Here is a 24,393-nt window from a genome sequence, read left to right on the forward strand (position 1 = left end):
TTGTTGCCCAGTCACCCAGTTTAGTGAGAGCCCTTTCTAACTCTTCCCAGTACACTTTGGACTAACTATCGTGAGTAATTTTGCCACTTCAGTATCTACCCTTTTCCAGATCCTTTATGAATATGTTGAACAATATTCATCCCAGCCAGTGCAGACTCCTGGGGGATACCATTATTTACCTCTCTTCATCAATCTTTTTAAAAACAAAACAAACGAACAAAAAAAGCAGCTCATCCAGTGAAATTTTAAACCAGTTTTATAATGCTTAGAATTATGAGGCTAAAAGTCCTAGTGAGGATGGTCTGAAAAGGAGGGATGCATTCATCTTGATACTCCCACTGCAGGGCTGCTCCTGTGATACGGCAGTGTGGAAAGAAGTAAAGGAGATCACCCACTGGTGGGAGAGGGCTAAACTCAAAAGCAAGAGAACATTATTGGAGTTAGAAACAGCTACATAACACAGCTGGATTCTATTTAGGCCCCTCCATTGCTGGTACTCCTCCTTCCTAAGCTCCAGTTGCTGCCTTGAGGTGGTAGCGGCAGCCACAGCTGTATTCAAGACAGCACTGTACCAGGTGGGAACCTGAGCTTCAGCAGGATCAGGGCAACATTCCCTTCTGTGCCCCCCAAGCTAGGATGCACATAGAATGCCACTTCAAACACACAAGTGGAGCTAACTACACTGTCTTGCAGATGAAATATAATAGAGAATTTAAAAGGAGACCATACAAAAGCATTAATAGGCTAGATGTTTTCACTTTGCAAGAAAATCACCAGCTGTAGCCAGAGGCTCATGGAAATCTTCAGTTCTGACATGCTACCATCACTTGGTCTGATAAGCTTGAAGCCAAGAGGTCTGGAAAATAACTTGTTTTAATATTGGCTGACTTATGCAAAGTCACCCTGCCATACTTACTTTTCAGTCATGAATCAGGATACTAAATTTTTTAAATAATGTATAGTGGTGGTTGGCAATTTTTATGTAAGATCTGTACAAACAAGAGATTAGTCTCAGAAGCCTTTATTGTATTTCAGTGACGTTATAATTGAGCAAATATAAGCTATGTACAATTCACACAGTTTAACATCATCAAATGTAACCGATTCAGAATGAACTTCCACAGTTTGGTGGACAAATCAGATTGAAAGTAACAGTCGAGGCAATGGCACAACTCAGCTATGGCATTTGCTTCATATTATGCTCACTAGAAAGAGCCTCAGAAAGGAGTGGGAAGGGAAGAAATCAAATTAACAGGAAAATTAGTTGCCATACGTGGGGAATATTTTTCACGCTGTCAAAGTTATATTAATACTATTTGTGGAGCAAGCTTATGGTATATGAAAAAAATGATAAAAGCTGGGAGTGAGACAAAGTAATCTCACTTCACTTTATGCTAAATGCTTTAGCTGTAAGTAGAACTGATAAGAGAAGAATGTCAAACATGTAACTAAAACTGTAGAACATGTACAAGGTCATCCAATATAGATATAAAAACATCAAATACTCCCTTTTTGTCTTCTCCAGTTAGAACACACTGGACTCCAATAATAATGGAACCATTTCAACTCAATTCTTTCCTAAGTGTGTACTCATTAGATCTAAGAAATATACATGAGAAAAATTCATAAAAATGAGGAAAAGTCATCCTGCCACATATATTTCATCAGCAAAATGATCCCTGAAGAAAAGCTGCATTAATGTAACTTTAAAAAGCTAATGTCTTTCATATATTCGTCATACTCAAATATATCAGTTTCAGATGAATTTAGGTTTTTCTTGAATGTAATGGTAAATATAGCTAATGGTAGTAAGCTACTGAACACTAGACATGAGTGTTTAATTTTACAAGTATCATGTCATTAAATTGTGTTTGTGCTATAATAATGACAGGATTGAAAATAAAACTGGTCACTCACATTGTCCCTTTATTTTGGGACCTTGTTAAAAAGTCTTCACCTTTTAAAAATAGTTCAAAAGCTATTCTGTATTTGACTTTTTCAAACCCTTATATAAAATTCTTCTTAAAATCTCACTCTTAGCCCAAGATCTAATCAAGATTTTTTCCTCTTAGCTATCCAGAAGTTTAGCTGAGACACTTTGAAGGACTCACTTCTGCTTTGAGGTATCTAACTAGGCATTGCTGCATAGCTTGTAAAATCAGCTACAGCTCACCAGTGCATAAAAGTAATAGTTGATTTGATACAGTGTGGGCTTGATCCTGCAAACTCTTACTTGCTTGAGTAGTTCAACTGAAGTTTGTCTCACATGTGAGAGGGTTTGCAGGATCAGATCCTACATGGTGTTGGAAGTTCATGTATGAGAGCAGAAATAAAGACTTCAGAAATAAAAAAATTTAACATTTGCTTTAAGATATATACATACACAGCCATATAATGTACATATTCACAAATCTGTCCTACGAAAAAAGGGAACTAATCACAGAAAACTGTCAAACCATTTTTGAAAATCTCATAGTTCATTCAATTTAGAGAAAGCAAAGGAACATTAACAAAGATTTAATGCAACATCTGAATATTTGGCAAAATGTAAAAACAAACAAAACAAAGATGTCTAGATACTGGATACACTATAAAGGGCATGGAATTAATGCTAACTTTAATTATATTATCCCCATAACTCTTCTGTTCTTCCAAATTTGTAGATCAGAGTACTGTAAAAAAAATAGAAGTTTACATGTAATGTGGAAAAAGATCACTGGACTAGGAACAGAGGATACTTTAAAAGTTTTGCACTTATAATTTGGGATGAAAGAAACAAAGTGTAAAATATTAATTCTTTAGCTACAGTACATTTAGACTCCCTTTGCTAATCTTAGTTCAGTCTACTTTAACCTCTTTAATTTGAAAATCTACTTTTACATATATTTAATCCCCTGAAGCAATAACTCACCAGGCTCAGAGGCTAGATATCCAAGAGTTCTGGTGGAGTTTAACTATGAAGTGGCTGAGCTAACAACACTATGCAATCTCTTTTAACAGCCACAGTTCTGAGGATTGGAGGGTAGTAAATGTTGTACCAATTTTTAAAAAAAGTTCTAGGTGTGATCCACAGAACTCTAGAGCAGTAGACCTCACAGGTGTAAGTGGCAAACTGCTTGAAAATTAAAAATAGAACAAAATATGTGAAAGATCATGATATGACAGGGGATAACCACCAGTTTCTGCAAAGGAAAATAGTGCCTCTCCAATCTCTTAGCATTCTCTGAAACACGTCAATAGACAAGCCATAAAGAAGAACTGGCTGACCATTTATTTAGGTGTCTAAATACGCTTTTACAAGGTCCCTGCACAAGAGGCTACTAAAAAAAGCTAAACATTCCTGGAGCAAGAGAACGACAACCATTGTCATGGCTCAAATCTGGCTAGGGCAGAGAAAACAGAATAGGAATAAATGGTGAGTTTCCCACATGACAAAAAGTCACTAGCAGATGCCTGAAGGTTCTGTACTAGGTCCCATGTTATTCAACATTTAACAATGACCTGGAAAGGGGTGAGCAATGAGGAAGACGACACAAAGTTATTTAGGTTAGACAGGACCAGAGAAGACTCAGAGGAACTTCAGAAAGACCAAAACAAGACAGATGAATGGGCAATATGATGACAAATGAAATTCAGTGTTGACAAATGCAAAGTAATGCACACTGAATGGAAAAAATTAAACTACTCATACTTATGATAGGGCTCTGAATTAACTAGTAACTCAGGAAAGGGACCTGAGTGTCACTGTAGACAGCTCAATGAGCAGCTGCAGTCCAAAAAGCAAACATGATGTTAGGCTGGTTGTATAAGTAATGGGATGGAGAATAATACAGCAATCACTATTATATATTTACATAATATCAATGGTGCGGTACTGGTCATCCTAGATCAAAAAGGTTACTGCAGAATTAGAGAGGTTCAGAAAGAGGCAATGAAAATGATCAAGGACCTGGGGAAAAGCCTCCTATGATGAGAGAATGAAAAGACCAGGACTGTTGACCTTAGAGAAAAGATTACTATGGTCTAGAGAGGATAAATCAGGAACATCTGTTGTCAATGTCTCATAACACAAGTACAAGGGGGCTTTTACTGCAATTAAAAAGGTGAGAAATTCAAAACTGATAAAATACTTTTTCACACAGTATATAATTAGACTTTGGAACTCATTGCCACAGGCAGTCATTGAGGCCAGGAAATTAGGAAGATTCAAAAAGGAACTAGGACATATCGATAACAAGAATATCCAGCAGCAAAGAGTCCTGTGGCACCTTATAGACTAACAGATGTATTGGAGCATGAGCTTTCGTGGGTGAATACCCACTTCGTCAGACACAAGAATATCCAGAGTTATCATAATTAATGATGCACTTTCGGAAGAGGTATTAAACCCCATGCTTCAGGGCTTAAGCCTAATTATCTATTCAAGATCACGATGAGATCTAATGAGGGGGGGCAGATTACCCCCACATCTGCCTATTATGGGGTTCTCACACCTTCATCTGAAGCTTCTGGCACTGACCATGGTTGGAAAGAGGATTCAGGACTCGAATGGCCCAGATTCAGTAATCAGCTACAGCTGCGCCAGCTGTAGGTTTGCAAGACTCTGTTGAAGGAGAGAGAGATGAGCCCTTACACTGCGTTTCATAATCTGCATGTTTGAGAATAGGAGGATTTGGCCCATAAATCCCATTTTAGAGAAGTTTTCATTAACAAAGGTGTCAGAAGGATTTCACCAGCTAGAATGTGAAGAGACCAGGTTTAAAAAAGAACTAGGAAAGACCTCCACATTTCATTTTTCAAGTACAGTAGGGGCAAGGATGGGCCATAGGGTGAAGGACGGACCAGGGTGAACATTGGTTGTGGATGCTGACAGAGTGGTAGCCTACACTAAGGTCAACAGGAGTGGCTCAACCTTCTTAAAAATCAGGCCACTTACTGTAGTGCTTAAATATGGATGTGGGAGCCCAACTTTAGGCTTCTTAAAAAAACTTTAGCTTCTGCCTTTAACATTTGTTTACTAACAGCATTTAATTGTATGAAAACAAACATGCTCTGTATTCCTGTGAGCAGAGAGAAACACGCTTAATGAGTAAAACAGAAATGGACTTCAGTTTGGCATGAAAACACGTAGGTTACCTGCTTCATCACATGACTGTGGGTAGAATAAGATAAATGCCAGCAATGGTTTGAAATTCTTGGGCACAAGAGAAAAACAACTTACCTAAAAAATATCAATGCATTTTGAAAAAACACAGCTAATCCTGGGTACACATTCGTGTCTACAAAATAAAAGTGCAAGATATATTAAGTTTAGTAGCTTCATATTGGAAAAGTGTATTTGAGACTATTCATGGAGTCACCATCTTGACACAAACCAAGCATACATTGCTTTGAAGAGGAATGGACAGTGAAAGACAGCACTGCCCTATCTCACAGGGCTGTTGTGAGGATAAAACATTAAAGACAGTGAAGCACTCAGAGGCTATGGTAATGAAGCCACATAAGTGCCAAAGGTAGAGAGCCACTGTCACTTCCAGTACTTACTCAAGTGATTGTATATTAGAACATAGCTGCTGCAATTCAATATGTTACATGGACAACCATGTAAGAAGAGAACAAAACAAGCTCACAACAAATAAATGGAAATGTTCAAATTCTTATAAAAGTCTCCATGATTCCATGACTTGTTCTATTCTGGGTTTCCCCCCAATCGGACAGAGAAAGTTTTATTCACATGCAAAATATAAGAGTTAGTTAGTGAACTTGAATAATGACCATAAGTGTATTAGTTAAAAAAGGAATTGGTTAATAGAGTTTCACAAAACCCTTAGAAATGGAGGCTTCACTAGAATACACCTCTACCTCGATATAACGCTGTCCTCGGGAGCCAAAAAATATTACTGTGTTATAGGTGAAACCACATTATATCGAACTTGCTTTGATCCGCCAGAGTGCGCGGCCCTGCCCCTCCCTCCCCCCAGAGCGCTGCTTTACTGCATTATATCCGAATTCATGTTATATCGGGTCGCATTATATCGGGGTAGAGGTGTACTTGAAAAGTAAATACTGGTTTTGTATGCTTAAAAGACATCTGAAGTTCCATGGGGATAGAGAGTTTTATGTTAGTAGACAGACTAAAGTTCAAGTATCAAGACTATAGACTACATAGCAGCACATGTATATATATAGTTTCTTCTTCAAAATAAGTCACTAAAATCAGTACAGTAAAGAGTTGAGAATTTCATTTACAGTTTCTCTTAATCTGAGCAGCACTATGGCTCCTTACTTTACTCACCAGTTCTCTATTCTCTGAACTTGCAAAACTCTCAACAACAACATCAACACAAGAGGTACATGTGTAATGGAGGTAGAATTTGCCACTGAGGTCAACAGTACAAACTGGAGCAGGTCACTTTGCACTGTATGTGTAGACTTTTTTTTTGCTGCCACTTTAGAAATGTCCCCTCCCCTCCATTAAAATGTAATAAGGAAGGAGCCTTACTTTGTGTAACATATGCTCCAAAAAGGATCCACATTGAAGCAATAAGTGAACCGAACATCAACATGAAACCAATAAAGAGCCAGATGCGAGCACCTGTAAGAAATATATTAAAAGCATTAAAAATAATCTTCTGATCAGTAGGAGATAATGTATCATAAAACAGAGTGGTCCACATCATCCCATCCTGACCGTGAGAGGAGGCTCTGGAGGGAAAAATCACCACCAGGATACTCTTGCAGAATTTCTACCACAGCATCCCACCAGAGAGAACTAAGGCAGGATTTGCTTCTCCTGATGTAATAAGTCATAGGGTCTGCCACCAATCTGGGGATCCCTCAGGTATTCACAGAAGTCCAGGGCCATCTGTGGACAGGCCTCGTGCCTCCACAATGGCTCTGCCCCCAACAGCATTCCTCATCTCCTAGCAGTGCATCTCCAAGTGGAGCTATGTTGCCAGAGACTCCACTCAGCCACGGCAGCCCATGGAACTCCTGGGGTGGGAGAGGAATCCCAACAGAAAAGATAGCAGGACCCCTAAGCTGTGCTATCTTTTCCAGGGGGCTCATGTGACGCCCTTTGGCCACAGTCCTGTGCCCACTCAGTCTCCACCCCATGAGAACTCCAGACACAAAACAGCCTCTCGAAGTTCTGAAGGAGGGAGAACAGTACCTTGTGGAAGTGGGAAAAGGAATAGCTATATGCAAAGGATCTCCTCCATGCACAGATATATGGGTCACTCCAGGCCAATATTAATAGTCAGTGGGTACATGGACAGGTGATAGAGGTTTGGGAGGTCTGGATCGGTTTTAAAAAATCATGCCCTGTGTTAAACAAAAAATGCATAGATGTGTACAAAGTGAAATTAAAACCTGTACACAGGAGTCCCATAGCAGCCCTACCTCCATGTAGAAGCTCTAAGCAAACAGATGATACACAATGACCATGCCATGGAGTTTCTACACTCTCCAAGGCCAATTAGATGGGCTTTATGCTGGCTTGAAGTAGCCTAGCACTAATGGAAGTGTTTGGGGTGGAACCGGAGAGAGGGCCATTGGATCCACAGAAACTCCCCACACAGACAGCATGGAGGGGCAGCAGCCCCTTTTCCAACCCACAGACTGGTGTAAGATTCAGAGTGACTGTACTGCAGCCTCATCAACCCATCTCAGGTTGTGGATTGGGATTTCATTCCCTCAGTGCTCATGCAGGATGCACAGATAAATGCTAGTTACTCAAGCTAGTTATATGTACTTCCTGAATTTCATCTTTAGTAGGAAATCCAGAAATCATGTTCGAAGGCTCAAAAATGGCAAATATATATATATATATATTTTCAGAGGTTAATGAGCAAAGAACATTTTTTGTAAATTCTGTGAGGTTATGAAATTCATTACAAACTGTAGTTGTTTTCACGTAGCTCTTTTAATGCTGATTAAATAAACCATTTACCTGTTCTTCCTAGACATCCATCACTGTAGCTATCTCCTCTCACCTGTGCATTTGATACAGCATTTATCCTAGGACAAAAAACAAACTCAAATATATAAGTTTATAAGTCTACAGCTTTACTAGAAAAGATATTTGAAAATTATGATGGTTAAAAACAAAATTAAAGTTTTTAAGAGATCTGAAAAATATTCAGCGAAAGTTACTAGGCTGGTTGTTCCCTTCCAGTCACACAGTTTGTAAACTCTTTGTTTAGACCAGATCTTACAACTGGATCCAGAAGGGCAGATTTCTACACCCACACAGAGCTTCAGTGAAGTCCATGGTATCCTCTCAGGTGCAAGGTCTGCTCCAAGGCAACAAGCATCTGAGCCTTGTTTAAGTGGCCTTTTTTAAAACTAATTAAAATATCTGTAATATATTCTTGGCTTAAGTTAAATGCATTTTTTTAAAGTTAAAGACACTCCAAATAGATTTGGGGGATGATTGTGATGAAGACAGTAGCATGAATCACTCAACTACCCACTACTACTAATGATCTAAATTCACCTCTGATGCAACCCTGAAAAAAAAAAAGGTCATCAAAATGAGTTTCAGACCCAAAGAAAGAGCTGTAGGAGTAGTTAGCTACACCATGGACCAATCTGGCCTAATATGCTTCCTGTTAGCATTATTGCATAATATATCAGAGTTTTTCTCCAGGAATATGAGCACTTGTTATAAAAGGAAAAGATGATGCCTTATATTAAGCCAAGATATATATAATTTTTAAAGATAAAACTTAAAGGCAGCAGAGAGAAGAAACAAATAACCATGTAACTACCCAAGAGAAAAGGAAGCAGAGACCAAGAACTTCGCCTTCTTTTGTGTATTTCGTGAAGGATGTACTGGTGGATTAGCGAAAAGTAATGATGCTGATGGTTCAAATTTAGACTATACAGAATGCTGGTTAAATTTTCCACTCTGTAAAATTATGCATCTATGCATTTACAGGAAGGAAGTACTCTTTTAAATATAGAATTATCATTAGCATACTTACATGAAAAAAGCTAATGTGGAAAACACTCCACAGGTGTGGAATGCATGGTTCATTTGTTCTGGTTTAGGATAAACTACTGCAGCATCTATCATTATCCACCAGCCTGTGAAAAACTAGAGAAACAATGACACCATCACACAGTATTATGAAGCTGGATGGGTGTGAAGATAGACTTTCAGCATGTATTCTTTGTCTGGGGCCTGGTCTACACTACGCCTTTAAACCGATTTTAGCAGCGTTAAACCGATTTAACGCCGTACCTGTCCACACTACGAGGCCCTTTATATCGATATAAAGAGCTCTTTAAATCAGTTTCTGTACTCCTCCCCAACGAGAGGAGTAGCACTAAAATCGGTATTACCATATCGGATTAGGGTTAGTGTGGCCGCAAATCGACGGTATTGGCCTCCGGGCGGTATCCCACAATGCACTACTGTGACCGCTCTGGACAGCAATCTGAACTCTGATGCAGTGGCCAGGGAAACAGGAAAAGCACCGCGAACTTTTGAATTTCATTTCCAGTTTGCCCAGCGTGGAGCTCTGATCAGCACGGATGGCGATGCAGTCTCAAATCCAAAAAGAGCTCCAGCATGGACCGTATGGGAGATACTGGATCTGATCGCTGTATGGGGAGACAAATCTGTTCTATCAGAGCTCCGTTACAGAAGACGAAATGCCAAAGCTTTTGAAAAAAATCTCCAGGCTACACAGTGCTGCGTGACAAGCGTAATGGAAAGCCAAAGAATCAAATGGATGCTCATGGAGGGAGGGAGGGGGTACTGAGGACTCCAGCTATCCCATAGTCCACAGCAATCTCCGAAAAATATTTACATTCTTGGCTGAGCTCCCAATGCCTGTAGGTTCAAACACATTGTCCGGCGTGGTTCAGGGTATAGCTCAACAATTTACTTCCTCCCCCACCACGTGAAAGAAAAGGGAAAGAAATCGTGTCTTGACTTCTTTCAATGTCACCCTATGTCTACTGAATGCTGCTGGTAGACGCGATGCTGCGGCAGTAAAGAGCAGCATCCGCTACACTCCGCTCCTCTCCCCTCCCCGGTGGCAGATGGTGCAGTAGGACTGCTAGCCGTCCTTGTAATCAGCCCGTGAGTGCTCCTGGCTGGCCTCAAATGAGGCTGGCCGGGGGCGCCTGGATAAAAATAGGACTGATTCCCGGTCATTCCCAGTAGATGGTACAGAACGGCTGGTAACCGTCTTCATCATAGCAACTGGGGGCTGAGCTCCATCAGCCCCCTCCCTTTCCTGTGTAAAGAAAAGATTCTGTACTGCCTGGACTGTCATGGCAGCGGGATGCTAGGCTTCTCTCCCCCACACCACTTAATGTCCTGCCTGGACTGTCATAGCAGTGGGATGCTGGGCTCCTCTCCCTCACACCGCTTAATGTCCTGCCTGGACTGTCATAGCACCAGGAGGCTGCCTCCCCCTCATTTTATCTCACTAACAAGTCACTGTTTCTTATTCCTGCATTCTTTATAACTTGGGGGGGACACTGCCACGGTAGCCCAGGAAGGTTGGGGGAGGAGGGAAGCAAAAGGTGGGGTTGTTGCAGGGGCACCCCCCGTGAATGGCATGCAGCTCAACATTTCTGCGGGATCTGACACGGAGCAGCTGTGCTCTCTGATACACTGGTTCTCTAGTACACTTGCCCCATATTCTAGGCAGGACTGACTCTATTTTTAGAAACTATAAAGGAGCGATTGACTCGGGGAGTCATTCCCAGTTTTGCCTTTGTGCCCCCGGCCGACCTCAGCCAGGGGCACCCATGATAGCAGCAGACAGTACAGAACGACAGATAACCGTCATCTTACTGCCAATTTACAATGGCAGCAGACGGTATAGAAAGACTGATAACCATCTCTGCTATCATGCAAAAGCAAACGAATGCTGCTGTGTAGCGCTGCAGTTAACGCCTCTGTTAGCGGCATCCAGTACACATACGGTGACAGTAAAAAAAAAGCTGAACGGGTTCCATGGTTGCCATGCTATGGCATCTGCCAGGGCAATCCAGGGTAAAAGGGTGCGAAATGATTGTCTGCCGTTGTTTTCCCGGAGGAAGGAATGACTGACGACATTTACCCAGAACCACCCGCAACAATGATTTTTGCCCCATCAGGCACTGGGATCTCAACCCAGAATTCCAAGGGGTGGGGGAGACTGCGGGAACTATGGGATAGCTACAGAATAGTTACCCACAGTGCAATGCTCCAGAAATCAACGCTAGCCTCGGACCATTGATGCACACCGCCGAATTAATGTGCTTAGTGTGGCTGCCGAATTAATGTGCTTAGTGTGGCCGCGTGCACTCGACTTTATACAATCTGTTTTATAATACCGGTTTATGTAAAATCGGAATAATCCCGTATTGTAGACGTACCCTAACACTTCATGCATATTGCTAATTTTATTTCTTCTTTTCACAAATATGCTCTTAAAAAAGTTTGCTGACATGTATATTCTGTAATCCAGTGAAGCTGAAAAAAAACTTACTGCTGACATTTTCAAAGCAGTGTTTGGGATTTAGCCATAAATCTTCTATTAAAATTAAAGAAAAGGGTATGGCTAGATTACCTTCATTGCCTTAAAAACTTGAACATATGTTCCCAATATATGCATGATTTAGCCAGGTAAAATGTAAGTACTGTTAACATACTTTGTTATGCCAGACACACACACATATCACATAGGAGTCCTAGTCATGGACTTATACTAGATCAGGGGTCAGCAACCTTTCAGCAGCGGTGTGCCGACTCTTCATTTATTCACTCTAATTTAAGGTTTCGCATGCCAGTAATATATTTTAATATTTTTAGAAGGTCTCTTTCTATAAGTCTATAATATATAACTAAACTATTTTGTATGTAAAGTAAATAACATTTTTAAAATGTTTAAGAAGCTTCAATTAAATTAAAATGCAGAGCTCCCCAGACCAGTAGCCAGCATCCGAGCAGCGTGAGTGCCACTGAAAATCAGCTCATGTGCCGAAGGCGGCACACGTGCCTTAGGTTGCCTACCCCTGTACTAGATTATGTACTAACACAGAACAAAAAAACAAGGCCTTGCCCCAACAAGCTTATGATGCTAAGTATAAGACAAGAGACAACAGATGGAGACAGACCGACTGATCAAAGGGGGAATACAAGGAAATAATACTGGTCAGTATGATGGGCTGTGGTCTCAGCACACAAACGGTCTAGCCGTTGTCAAGTATTTTGTAGGCCTCACAGCAAAGGAGAGTTTTATGGACAGATTTGGAGGAGGATAATGAGTTAGTTTTGCGGATGTTTATACAGAGCTTCTCCCAAGTTTAAGGGGCAATATGGGAGAAAGCATGAAGGCGCTTGTTTGAGAAGTCAACAAGTAGGCAATGGCAGCTGGCATCATAGGCAGATCAGAGGCATTAGATTACATTACATTAGATTTGATAGGTAGGATGGGGATAGGGCCATGAAGGTCTCTGAAAGTGAATACATACCTTCCAACAATTTAACACTTTTTAAAAGAAAATCAATACAGGAAAAAGAAAAAGTAGTATCGGAACATCAAATTCAAACAGAGTGTACACATCCAGGTGAACTGCAAAGGTTTTCCTAAACATACTTGAAAATTATGAAGAAATATATTGGTTTAAGAATGCAGTTAGCACTGCAATTTAACAAAATCTGATTTAGGAACATTTTATTTTCAAAGATTAATGAAGTATTAACGCCACATTAAATAAGATGACAACTCTGGATTCATTTGTACAGTCTGAATACTTACCAGTACACCTGCAACCACTGAAGCAACTGCATTTCTTCTTTCACTCCAGTCAATACACTCACACTCTGGCCATCGGAAGTTGTCTAGGAATCCTGCCATTTCTCTAATGGTTAGATTTTTCTTCTTTATCTGTACTCTTGCATGAATTTTTCATTAACTGTTGAATCCTAAATAATTTAACAGAACAGCCAGACAATTTAGAAACTTCATGATTTTTTTCCTTAAAAATATATATTTGACAAGTTTGTTAAAGACAGCATCCATTTAAAAAAAGCATTTTTTCTCAAATCAACTTTGGGCTAACATTTTGGTTTTGTAAGAACAAGCGTTTACAAACTAAGTCTAACAGCAATATAGCCAGAATTAAAAAATAATCTAAAACCTACAACCCAAACAATGAAGGGTTATGCTAGCTCAAGAAGTTAAAAATTATTAGAAATTGAATTCTCTATTTTCATCATCTAAGCTGACAGAAATGCAAAAATAAAAAAGCAAGCAAAACAACGTAAGTGGTAAAAACTAAATATGACTTTTAACCTGACAGTGTTAGTTCAGAGGCACAACCATCTTTCAGCCACTACAAATACTCTTGTAGACAAAAAGAGAAATATCACAGATGCAAGGGGATTTAAGAAGTTCTGGTAAACGCATAATTGGCCTTTACATCACAGCATCTATTAAGTTAGATTCCTGATACCAGTTGTATTCAGTGACTAAAGATGCTTGGGGAGTACCGCACTCACATCACAGAGAGAAGATAATAAACTTGTTGATTCAGCTAAGGAATAGTGTTAATAAAATTTGAAAGGTGTCTTATTTAGTCCTTCTAGACCAAGGAGGTAGGTGCATCACTGCAGAATCTTAAAAGTCAGAAGGCTAAAGCAGGGGTAATTAAAGAGAAAGCTATAAATAACTGTAAATAGAAGTGAAATAATTGGGCCTCAAACGTTTTATTGGCTGATCACTAACTATAAAACTTTCTTAATTACGATGTTATTGTTCATAGTTATTACATTTTAATCTTTATAACATATCCTCCATTTGCACATTCCTTACATTTGATATGGTACAGGCTTGTATACCTGGTTTTAGCTTTATTTATTTGTTTGTTTGTTTGTGGTGTTAAGAGTTCAAATATTTACAAGATTTACACAGCATATTAAAAATTCACAGCAAGCATGCCTGATATCTAATTCTGTTTTAATCTTGTAGTTAATCATTTCCCTAATCTATACACAAAAATCTACAAATACTGTTTAACTGTACATTATGATTAACAATTAACTATCTTAATCAAAGTACAGGAAAGATTGCTGGAGAGGTTTTTAAATTTCATTGTTATCAAGAAAAATCCCTCATTGAAGGTCAAAGGAAAATGAAATCCAATGCTCAGTATCAGCCTACACATGAATAAAGGGCACTTCTTGTAGTTTAGATTTTTATAGAAGAAACAAGCAATTCTGAATCTAGCACTATGATTTCATCAGTGGTTATGGTGAAATCTTAAACCACTAAAGCAACCCTTGAACAACTGGGTAATCAACAATAACTTCCAAATGAATGTATTGCACAATTCGAAAAAAAAAAAAAAAAGAATTAAACAGCAGTAATGGATACTAGTCCAAGATCCAGCTCTTAGCTAGAGGATGCCAAAAGATTCACATTCTTTCCAGCTCTTCCACTAGTTCCCTCTGTGCTTCCCTCCCTGTATCACAACTCTACTGGCTCCTGTGCTTCCTTCTCCACCCCACCTTTAAGTTGCTGATTGTTCCTCCTGTAATTTCTTCATTTCCTTTCAACTCCCTGTGGCTCCTGTTTCCTTCCCTCTCCTTCACTGACCTTCCTATCAGAAGGTCTGGTCCATCTCTGATCATCTTATTACCACTTTCTCCATGAACTACAAGTTCCTTTGTGTATGGTATTGCAGCCATTAACTACAACAGAATGGCACATGCAGAAACATGCAACATTTAAAAAAACATTTTATTACAACAAAGTTACAATAAAACGTTAACATACTACACCATATGTTACTTATTCAGGCTCCAGTTAATATGCAAAGATCCTGGCTAAAGATTCTGGCCTGCCAACGGGAAGCCTCCCTCTTGAGTACACTAGAAAGGGTGAGCAAATTTCTAGCCAACTATCCCATTTTTGGCACTTTTCTTGTGTACATACTTGATGTGAAAGCTTTTTCATTAGAAGGACTGTCCACATTTTTCCATACTACTGTTCCCAAGAGAATGGGTCACATTTCCAATAATGTGCAATACAGAGTCCAGCTGCTAACAAAAAAGATCTCTAACAAACTGGCATTTTGTTATAAGATGAATCTCTAATAATTTCCTGCCCAAACCATCTAATTCCCTGACAAGAACTACATGTGCAAGTATGTTATCCTTTCCCCATAATCACTCCATCAGAGTGCCACCCTAGTAGCAAAAATATGATGGATCTTCACCGGAGCTAAACGCCATCTTTATAGTAATTTATTAAAAAAAATTATGAGCTATACAATTTGAAGAGGTATATCCCTTTTCCCAAATAGAGATCTTTGCACTAATCCCTCTCCCATCTTTTCATCTGGGTTGTTTTCTTAACATCTTTTTAAAATCAAAATTGTATATATCTTGGATATTTAAACCTTTTCCACCTTTCTCTTACGTCAACTCCACAAATGTGGATAAAGGTCTAGATAGAGCCACTTCATATCCAGGTTTCACAGTAAAAATGACTGGTAAATACCTGATCTTTATATTATTTACATTATTACACACCCCTTGGTATGTAATCAGGACCCAGAAACAGCTGTCTGAATTAAATAATCTCAGATCTTATCCACAATAGATAGTCATGTTGATATAGGAATAATTTCCTAATTATTAATTAAAGTAGCTAAGGGAGAGGCTCTTGGTGACAGGAATTTAGAAAATTTGTCCAAAACTGCTAATGTGGGCTGGATGAGTGAGTGACATTTTATTTATGGTGACTTAAATTTCTTTTTAACCCAACAATTACTGTGAATAGCTATATCTGAGGTCCAGTCTTGATTGAATTTTATCCAGTGTTTGGATGGTCTATTGTTAACCCAACTCATCACATCTTTTAATTGTGATGTATAATAATAAACCGAATTAGAAAACCCTATGCCACCCCACTTAGTAGACTTGTAGAGAATTTTAGAATTCAACCTATGCAATGTGACTTTTTCCACCACATAACATATTTGACATTATTTTAATTGTATTGGCTCAGGGGTTCCCAAACTTGGTTCGTGGCTTGTTCAGGGTAAGCCCTGGTGGGCCACGAGACACTTTGTTTACTTGAGTGTCCACAGGTACGACCGCTCGCAGCTCCCATTGGTTGGGAACGGCAAATTGCATCCACTGGGAGCTACGAGCGACCGTACCTGTGGAAGCTCAGGTAAACAAAATATCTCGTGGCCTACCAGGGCTTACCGTGAACAAGCCATGAACCAAGTTTGGGAACCCCTATCATAGCTGATGGGTGTAAATGATCACCTTTTAAAAAACATGACTAGATGACATTAATAAAATGGCAGGTTTTGAATATGTACATATCTGAATTCTCTCTCAGTTACTCTGATTAGTGAGATACTAGCCACTCTCCTTGAGGTGAGTGTGGTGTGTAAAGTACCATTGCCTATCACTGGATCTTTGTGGTGAAGCTCATTAATCTCTGAAATACTGGGAAACAGAACAATTTCTGTATAAATACTCTGCAAAACCTGCAGTGTAAATTCATAAAATTTGCAACACATTTCAACTAGCAGCATGGTATGTGCTAAAATTAAGAATATATTGTGCTACTGCACAAATACAGAAAGGAAGAAAGAACTTTAGGCTGATCCATCAGGCATGTATGAAAAGGACTGCAACATCAGTAACTCACATACATTCACTTTTCAACCAGATCATCTTTAGGGGAGGACTAAGAATTATGGCATGAATGGGAAGGACAAAGCTACAGACAACTGAAAGCATCACTGAGTTGTTGTGCTTGAGAAACAAACAAGAACATAGTGAGGCAATATATAGAGACTGGAATATATTTAGTCCAGTGATATAAACCTTTGTACTATATTTGCCCAGAAATTGCATGCAAGAGCTTAACAGAATAGCTATAATTTAACAAAAAAGTAAGAGAATGAAACTATACCAATTATAGGATCCACACAACTGTTCATAACATAGTACATAAAGATTAAAGGCAGAGTTATGTGGCTGTCAATAATTCTCCACAGAGGTTTGCCCACACTCCAACAGATAAAGTGAAACCAGTACTCTTCTCTCCCTGCCAGATTTGCTTTATTTTCTTTGAGGTTTGTAGGTTTTACATTTGTATGTTAATATGCGTATATAGATTTTAGGTGGGTGGTATGAATTATTCATATTTATGATGCAAGAATGTCTTTGCCAGTGGCATTTTGCACATATAATACAAATCTCCTGCAATAATCTCTAACCTGCTTAAATTTGAAAGCTAGGAAATAAAATAATTGTTACTTAAATTAAACTTCAGCAAAGGTTTATAGTGCATGATCCAACATCTCTCCAGTAATGTTAATTCCTTATAAAAATGTCAGGTTTTCCCAAATTGAAGACTTTTAAATTCCTTCTGATACTGAGATTACCTTAAATAGGTTTCATGGAATTGGTTTGCATATGAATATTTTTCTTTTTTCCTGAGCACTAAGAGCAGTTATTATTAGTCGGGGCATGACAATTTACTAGACACCTGCTTGTCAGAGAAGTAAATCTACCTGCCATAGGTTGGTACTAAAGAAGCACAGCAATTATCCCCAAACTGCTGAAAAGTAGGGTACTGAGACTCTTACCAAGATTTTGGTATCAGAACTTGCTCCTTCTCTTGTTAATGGGTTTAGTGCGTGATAAATGTGAAGCCCCTCCTATACCCATCTGACACCTGGAAGGGAGAAGGAGATTCATCTTCATCCGGACCCCAAGTCCACAGCCTCCTGTATGGGGTGTCTGCTACTTTAGTCTTTTCCCAGTCAACTGGTTACTACAAGAGCTAGGTCCCCACAACTCTATTCCTCACCCAGTTTTCTTAACCCCGCCTCATAAATCATAGACTCATATACTTTAAGGTCAGAAGGGACCATTATGATCATCTAGTCTGACCTCCTCTGCACAATGCAGGTCACAGAATCTCATCCACCCACTCCTGTATCAAACCTGTGTCTGAACCACTGAAGTCCTCAAATCATGGTTTAAAGATTTCAAGGTGCAGAGAAACTTCCAGCAAGTGACCCATGCCCCACACTGCAGAGGAACGCGAAAAATCCACAGGGCTTCTGCCAATCTTCCCAGGAGGAAAATTCCTTCCCGATCCCAAACATGGCAATCAGTTAAACCCTGAGCATGTGGGCAAGACTCATCAGCCAGACACCCAGGAAAGAATTCTCTGTAGTAACTTAGATCCCACCCCATCTAAAATTCCATCACAAGCCATTGGGCATATTTACCGCTAGTAGTCAAAGATGAATTAATTGCCAAGGCTATCCTATTATACCATCCTCTCCATAAACCTATCAAACTTAGTCTTGAAGCCAGATATGTCTTTTGCCCCCACTACTCCCCTTGGAAGGCTGTTCCAGAACTTCACTCCTCTAATAGTTAGAAACTTTCATTTAATTTCAAGCCTAAACTTCCTGACAGCCAGTTTATATCCATTTGTTCTTGTGTCCACACTGGTACTAAACTTAAATAATTCCTCCCCCTCCCTGGTATTTTTTCCTCTGATATATTTATAAAGAGCAATCATATCTCCTCTCACCCTTCTTTTGGTTAGGCTAAACAAGCCAAGCTCTTTGAGTCTCCTTTCATATGACAGGTCTTCCATTCCTCGGATCATCCTAGTAGCACTTCTCTGAACCTGTTCCAGTTTGAATTCATCCTTCTTAAACATGGGAGACCAGAACTGCACACAGTATTCCAGATGAGGTCTCATCAGTGCCTTGTATAAGGTTACTAACACCTCCTTATCTCTACTGGAAATACCTTGCCTGATGCATCCCAAGACCGCATTAGCTTTTTTCACAGCCATATCACATTGGCGGCTCATAGTTATCCTGTGATCAATATTCCAGTGCCTGCTTCCACTGCACCTCACATCCTGCCCAAACAGCAGGAGAAAAATTGCCATGATTGTCAGTTTCACATTGCCCAGCACTGTAAATAGCATCAGTGAAACTGACTAAACTTAGTTTCATATTTACTTTCACAGAGAAAGGATATTGGGGAATATTTAGGAATATTTAGGTAATAAACTCAAATACTCTATGGGGTTTCACAATTACGTATAGATAAAGTAATCATTCTGATCATATTTACACTCTCAATAACTGCCAAATAGAAAATAAGTAGTCAAGTTCTACACAGGTCGCATTTACTTTAGAATGCTAGAAGTTCATGAAAATTAAGCAATCTTTTCACCAAGAAGGCTAGAAGCAAAGCATCTAGCTATTAGCCACAGCCAGTCATTTTCTTCAAAAAGAACTACTTTCTCAAGGGTTATAAATTAATTTTTTTTAAAGTTCTAAAAACAAGAGAAAATAAGAATGCTACCTGATATTTTTTCCCTGATCCCAATATTACTCAAATATTTTAGAGAGAAGTAATATTATTGATATCATGCTATAGTGGACATGTGAAGGGAAATAGCATGCAACTCAGAATCCAAACAAAATTATTGCTTTAAAGACAGATATATCAGCATTACAGACACAGTATAACTTAAAATAACAATAACTTTACCCAATGTATTAATTTGATCTGCCTTCCACTAAGAAGGATCAATGTTTACTCTCTGTTCTGGTTTTCTAAGAGGTCACCCTCTCATTGAAAGAATGCCTGCTAGATTTTCAGATGACTACAACATCCAATTCTTAAGAAGATTCATATGGTTAAATCATTTTTTTCCTTAAAAAAAATTCTTTAGTCAAAAGGGCAACGTGAAATACAAAAATTCTCTTTCCTAGGACTTAGATGGAAATGTAGGCTGTATTTTTCCCATCCTGAGATATTAGGAAAATGAGTAACTATGCAGATTTGTAATTTCAAAACAACGTGTCATTAACCCTAGTAAAACTTGTCAGAACTCAAGTAATTTGGTGGTGATAGAAATATGTATATACAGCCTACACTTGCAAAAAAAATTTAAATTTTTTAACATTCAAAAAGTTGAGCACCAAATTAGGGATGTTTGGCTCACTTGGGAATTCTGAAAGCTCACACAGGAAATCTGAAAGCTCACACAGAACTTCTCTCAGCATTTCAGTAACTATCCACACACATCAGATTCTATTTTTAATACTAACATTATGGGCAAAATAGTGAAATCAGGGAAGCTGTTGCCACCTTGCCCTTGCAAATCTAATAGGTTTTTTTAGAAGACCTGCTAGCTGAAATGCAAAACAATCTGCTGCCAATGCATATTATTTTCTTTATTACAGAGTGCATTCCTGATAATCAGAACTGGCTCTGAAACATGAGTTTTGTTTGAACTTCACTTTTCAGACCAGAGGGACAGTTCAACAATTAACATAAGTAGACCTGATAAAAAAGCCAGCAGGTAGCATTTTTCTACAATGAGAGCTCATAATGGACAACACAATTTTCCTGCTTCTTCAGAACATGAATATAAATATGAAGAATAAATAAGCAATGAAGAATAGTTTGCAAATGAACTGGCTCTGTGGATGAGGGGAAAGCAGTGGACATGTTATTCCTTGACTTTAGCAAAGCTTTTGATACGGTCTCCCACAGTATTCTTGCCAGCAAGTTAATGAACCATGGGCTGGATGAATGGACTACAAGATGGATAGAAAGCTGGCTAGATCATCAGGCTCAACGGGTAGTGATCAATGGCTCCATGTCTAATTGGCAGCCAGTATCAAGCAGAGTGCCTCATGGGTCGGTCCTGAGGCCGGTTTTGTTCAATATCTTCATTAATGATCTGGAGGATGGTGTGGATTGCACCCTCAGCAAGTCTGTAGATGACACTAAACAGGGAGGAATGGTAGATATGCTGGGGGGTAGGGATAGGATATAGAGGGACCTAGACAAATTAGAAGATTGGGCCAAAAGAAATCTGATGAGGTTCAACAAGGACAAGTGCAGAGTCCTGCACTTACGATGGAAGAATCCCATGCACTGCTACAGACTAGGGACCGAATGGCTAGGCAGCAGTTCTGCAGAAAAGGACCTGGGGTTACAGTGGACGAGAAGCTGGATATGAGTCAACAGTGTGCCCTTGCTGCCAGTAAGGCTAATGGCATTTTGGGTTATATAAGTAGGCGCACTGCCAGCAGATCGAGGGATGCGATCATTCCCCTCTATTCGACATTGGTAAGGCCTCATCTGGAGTACTGTGTCCAGTTTTGGGCCCCACACTACAAGAAGGATGTGGAAAAATTGGAAAGAGTCCAGCAGAGGGCAACAAAAATGATTAGGGGACTAGAGTACATAACTTATGAGGAGAGGCTGAGGGAACTAGGATTATTTAGTCTGCAGAAGAGAAGAATGAGGAGGGATTTGATAGCTGCTTTCAACTACTTGAAAGGGGGTTCCAAAGAGGATGGAACTAGACTGTTCTCAGTGGTACCAGATGACAGAACAACCAGTAATGATCTCAAGTTGCAGTGGGGGAGGTTTAGGTTGGATATTAAGAAAAACTTCTTCACTAGGAGGGTGGTGAAGCACTGGAATAGGTTACCTAGGGAGGTGGTTGAATCTCCTTCCTTAGAGGTTTTTAAAGTCAGGCTTGAAAAAGCCCTGGCTGGGATGATTTAGTTGGGAACTGGTCCTGCTTTGAGCAGGGGAGTGGATTAGATGACCCCCTGAGGTCCCTTCCAACCCTGATATTCTATGATTCTACAGAATAAGTAAAGAAAGATATTTATATAGGGGTCTACTTAGGAGACCAGCTCTGACTTCAGTGTGAATTTAACCCTGGGTACCGTGCTCCAGAGTTCAAACCTTCAATGATGCAGAAGGAGCTCATCTGTTGTAACACTGGTCTACAATTTTTGAGAAGTCGTCTGCTTTAGAGATAAAATGTGATATTTATTATGTATTTTGATGTGCTGAATTCAAATATGACAATTAAAACAACTGATTGGCTACTGTTTCTAAGATATTTAAGTTTTTACATTTTATGTCTATGTCTATTGTGTAGATAGTAGAGTTTTAATCATAAATTGTAAACCTAGGTCTTTTCATGTGTTTATGGTTGCTTTACGTGATAATATTTCACTTGTCCTGTTTATGTAACACTTTAAAAATCAGCAAAAGGGTTATATAAATAAAATTTATTATGAAACAAAAGGCAAAAAACTATTATGTACATAGTTTAGTCCTATTCAGTGTCTACTCGGCGCTTCTTGGCTTGTCTCTTGTACTCATTAAATGGAGCATCTCTTGTCACTGTCCAGCAATAGTCTGCAAGCATTGATGGGCTCCATTTGCCCTGACAGCCTGCCAGGAGATTCCACTGCTGTAGTCTGGAGCCCAACAGCTCTGCCTTCCTCTTGGGTAGTTCCAAATCCCTGACAAGGTCATTCAGTTCACCTCGTGTTATGAGGTGTGGTTCAGAGGAGGAGGATGGGAGAAAATGTGGGTCCTGTGACATTGATGGTTCAGGACCAGAAGTTTCATCCTCTTTCTCTTCCTCGTCTGACTCAAGTGAGAATGATTCTGGTGCATCAGGAACAGGCAGTCCTTCTCCGTGGGGTACTGGGCGTATAGCTGATGGAATGTTTGGATAAGGCACAGTCCACTTTTTCTTGACACACCTTTCCCAACTGGAGGCACCACGCAGAAATAACAATTGCTGGTATGATCTGTTGGCTCTCTCCAAATCATTGGCACTGCAAAAGGCACAGATTTCCTTTTCCTGTTCAACCACTGGCGAAGATTTGTTGCACAAGTGTTGCAGCATATGTGTGGGGCCCACCTCTTGTCCTGATCTCCAATTTTGCAGCCAAAATAAAGGTGATAGGCTTTCTTAACCATAGCAGTTATACTGCGCTTTTGTGATGCAAAAGTCACTTCACCACAAACATAGCATAAGTTATCTGCACTGTTCACACAAGTACGAGGCATCGCTGCTCACTTTGGCTAAACAGAAATGTGTCCCTTTGCAAAATCAAACACTGACAAATAAGAGAGCACTACACTGTATGATTTCTAGAGCTGATATAGGGTAATTTGTTCAGCAGAGTGATGTAAGCTTCGTTATGATTGCATCATCCATGACTTCTTGGAATAACATGATGCAATTCATAGCATGTATGACGCAATACCAGCTTCAGATTGCAGCTTTCATTGTTTTGCCTAAAAAGCAAGTACTGTCCAAACCCAGTCATAGATTTATTCATAGATCCAGTCAAAGATGTATTTTAGTCATTTCTGGTTTAAATTGAGATCCCTTCCTTTTATAACTCACTTACCCTCCGCCATTCCCAAGTCAAGGGTCGTATATACTGATCCAATAGCATATCTTGAAAACTAGAGCCAATCAACAATTTTAAGCATCATTTTCATTCTCAGTGACCCAGAATTAGTAAAGTTGGACTACATTTATTTCAGAAGCATTTTGGCTGTAGAACAGTGTAATCTGCAGCCCATTTTTCTAACATAATTTGAGCATGGAAGGTACCTAGAACTCTGCAAACAGGAAGCCTCAAACTTTCCTATGACAATGATATTTATAGGAATTCAAATATGGAGTTTCACTTAAAGTTAAAAATAATTTTTAAACATTTCCTTAGTTACTTATGTATCACCACAGATGTATAGAATACGATATACTTGTGTGCCTAATATCCTAGATTATTAATAATTAGCTATTATATTGTACTTTGTTTTCAAAACTTTTAACCCATCCTCAACATCTCAAGGAGGGAAGCAAGCATTACTCCAGCGGGAATTCTGCGCCACTGTGCAATCCAGAATTTTGCAGAAATCAACACTGTGCGTGCAAAATTTCCTTCCCCCCACAGAAATGGGCTGCTAGCCACCACTAAGGGCTGATGGGCCAGGCAGAGCCCAGCTCACACATAAAAGACACTGTCAGGGGGAGAAGAAGGGAGCTACAGGATTCCTGCAGCTGCAGTTCCCAGCATGTGCTGAAGGAAGGAGAGGGCAGTGCACAGGAAACTCCATGCAAGTCTGGGACCAAGCATCAGGCTGTTTCCCCCTCTGTATCCCTGGGGTCTGGAGGGAGCGTGGGGGCCCTACAGATGGGCTCTGGTGGTGGAAGGGGGTTTGGGTGTGTCAGCTGGAGAGGCCCCGCAGCTGGGCTCTGGGGGGAGGAGTTGTGGGTGTCTGGCCTCCTGGCTGGGCTCTGAGGGAAAGGGGGCAGAGAAACAGGAACTGGGTTGTCACAGGGGTTTCTTTAACTCTCTACTTCTGGGGGAATTTTTGTGTGCATCTGTATTGTTACAGATATACTTGCTGACAGGTATTTTGAAATAAATTACCAAAATAATTGAAACTAGCATGATTATGTAGTGTTATTTTGACAAATAAAATCTGCAAAATTTTGAATTTTAAAATATTGTGTGCAGAATTTTTAATTT

The 24,393-nt window shown here is 39.6% G+C and overlaps 1 protein-coding gene across 2 annotated transcripts in view; it reads right to left on the reverse strand.

Moving 5' to 3' along the window:
- Nucleotides 1-1,005: 1,005 nt before the first annotated feature.
- The window catches only part of TMEM50B (transmembrane protein 50B), a 28,709-nt gene continuing 5,321 nt past the window's right edge, over nucleotides 1,006-24,393 (reverse strand). The window contains exons 2-7 of one of the 2 annotated variants that reach the window (XM_050929731.1): nucleotides 12,768-12,934; nucleotides 8,988-9,100; nucleotides 7,952-8,019; nucleotides 6,503-6,595; nucleotides 5,222-5,279; nucleotides 1,006-2,672 (exon numbers count right to left, since the gene is read on the reverse strand). In XM_050929731.1, the coding sequence (XP_050785688.1) occupies nucleotides 2,627-2,672; nucleotides 5,222-5,279; nucleotides 6,503-6,595; nucleotides 7,952-8,019; nucleotides 8,988-9,100; nucleotides 12,768-12,866 (477 nt within the window). In that variant the 5' untranslated portion in view covers nucleotides 12,867-12,934 and the 3' untranslated portion in view covers nucleotides 1,006-2,626. The remainder of the gene's footprint in view (nucleotides 2,673-5,221; nucleotides 5,280-6,502; nucleotides 6,596-7,951; nucleotides 8,020-8,987; nucleotides 9,101-12,767; nucleotides 12,935-24,393) is intronic. The other variant, XM_050929732.1, reaches the window with a different exon arrangement.

The sequence above is a fragment of the Gopherus flavomarginatus genome, chromosome 1, assembly GCF_025201925.1.
Source record: "Gopherus flavomarginatus isolate rGopFla2 chromosome 1, rGopFla2.mat.asm, whole genome shotgun sequence".
Classification (NCBI taxonomy): domain Eukaryota; kingdom Metazoa; phylum Chordata; order Testudines; family Testudinidae; genus Gopherus; species Gopherus flavomarginatus.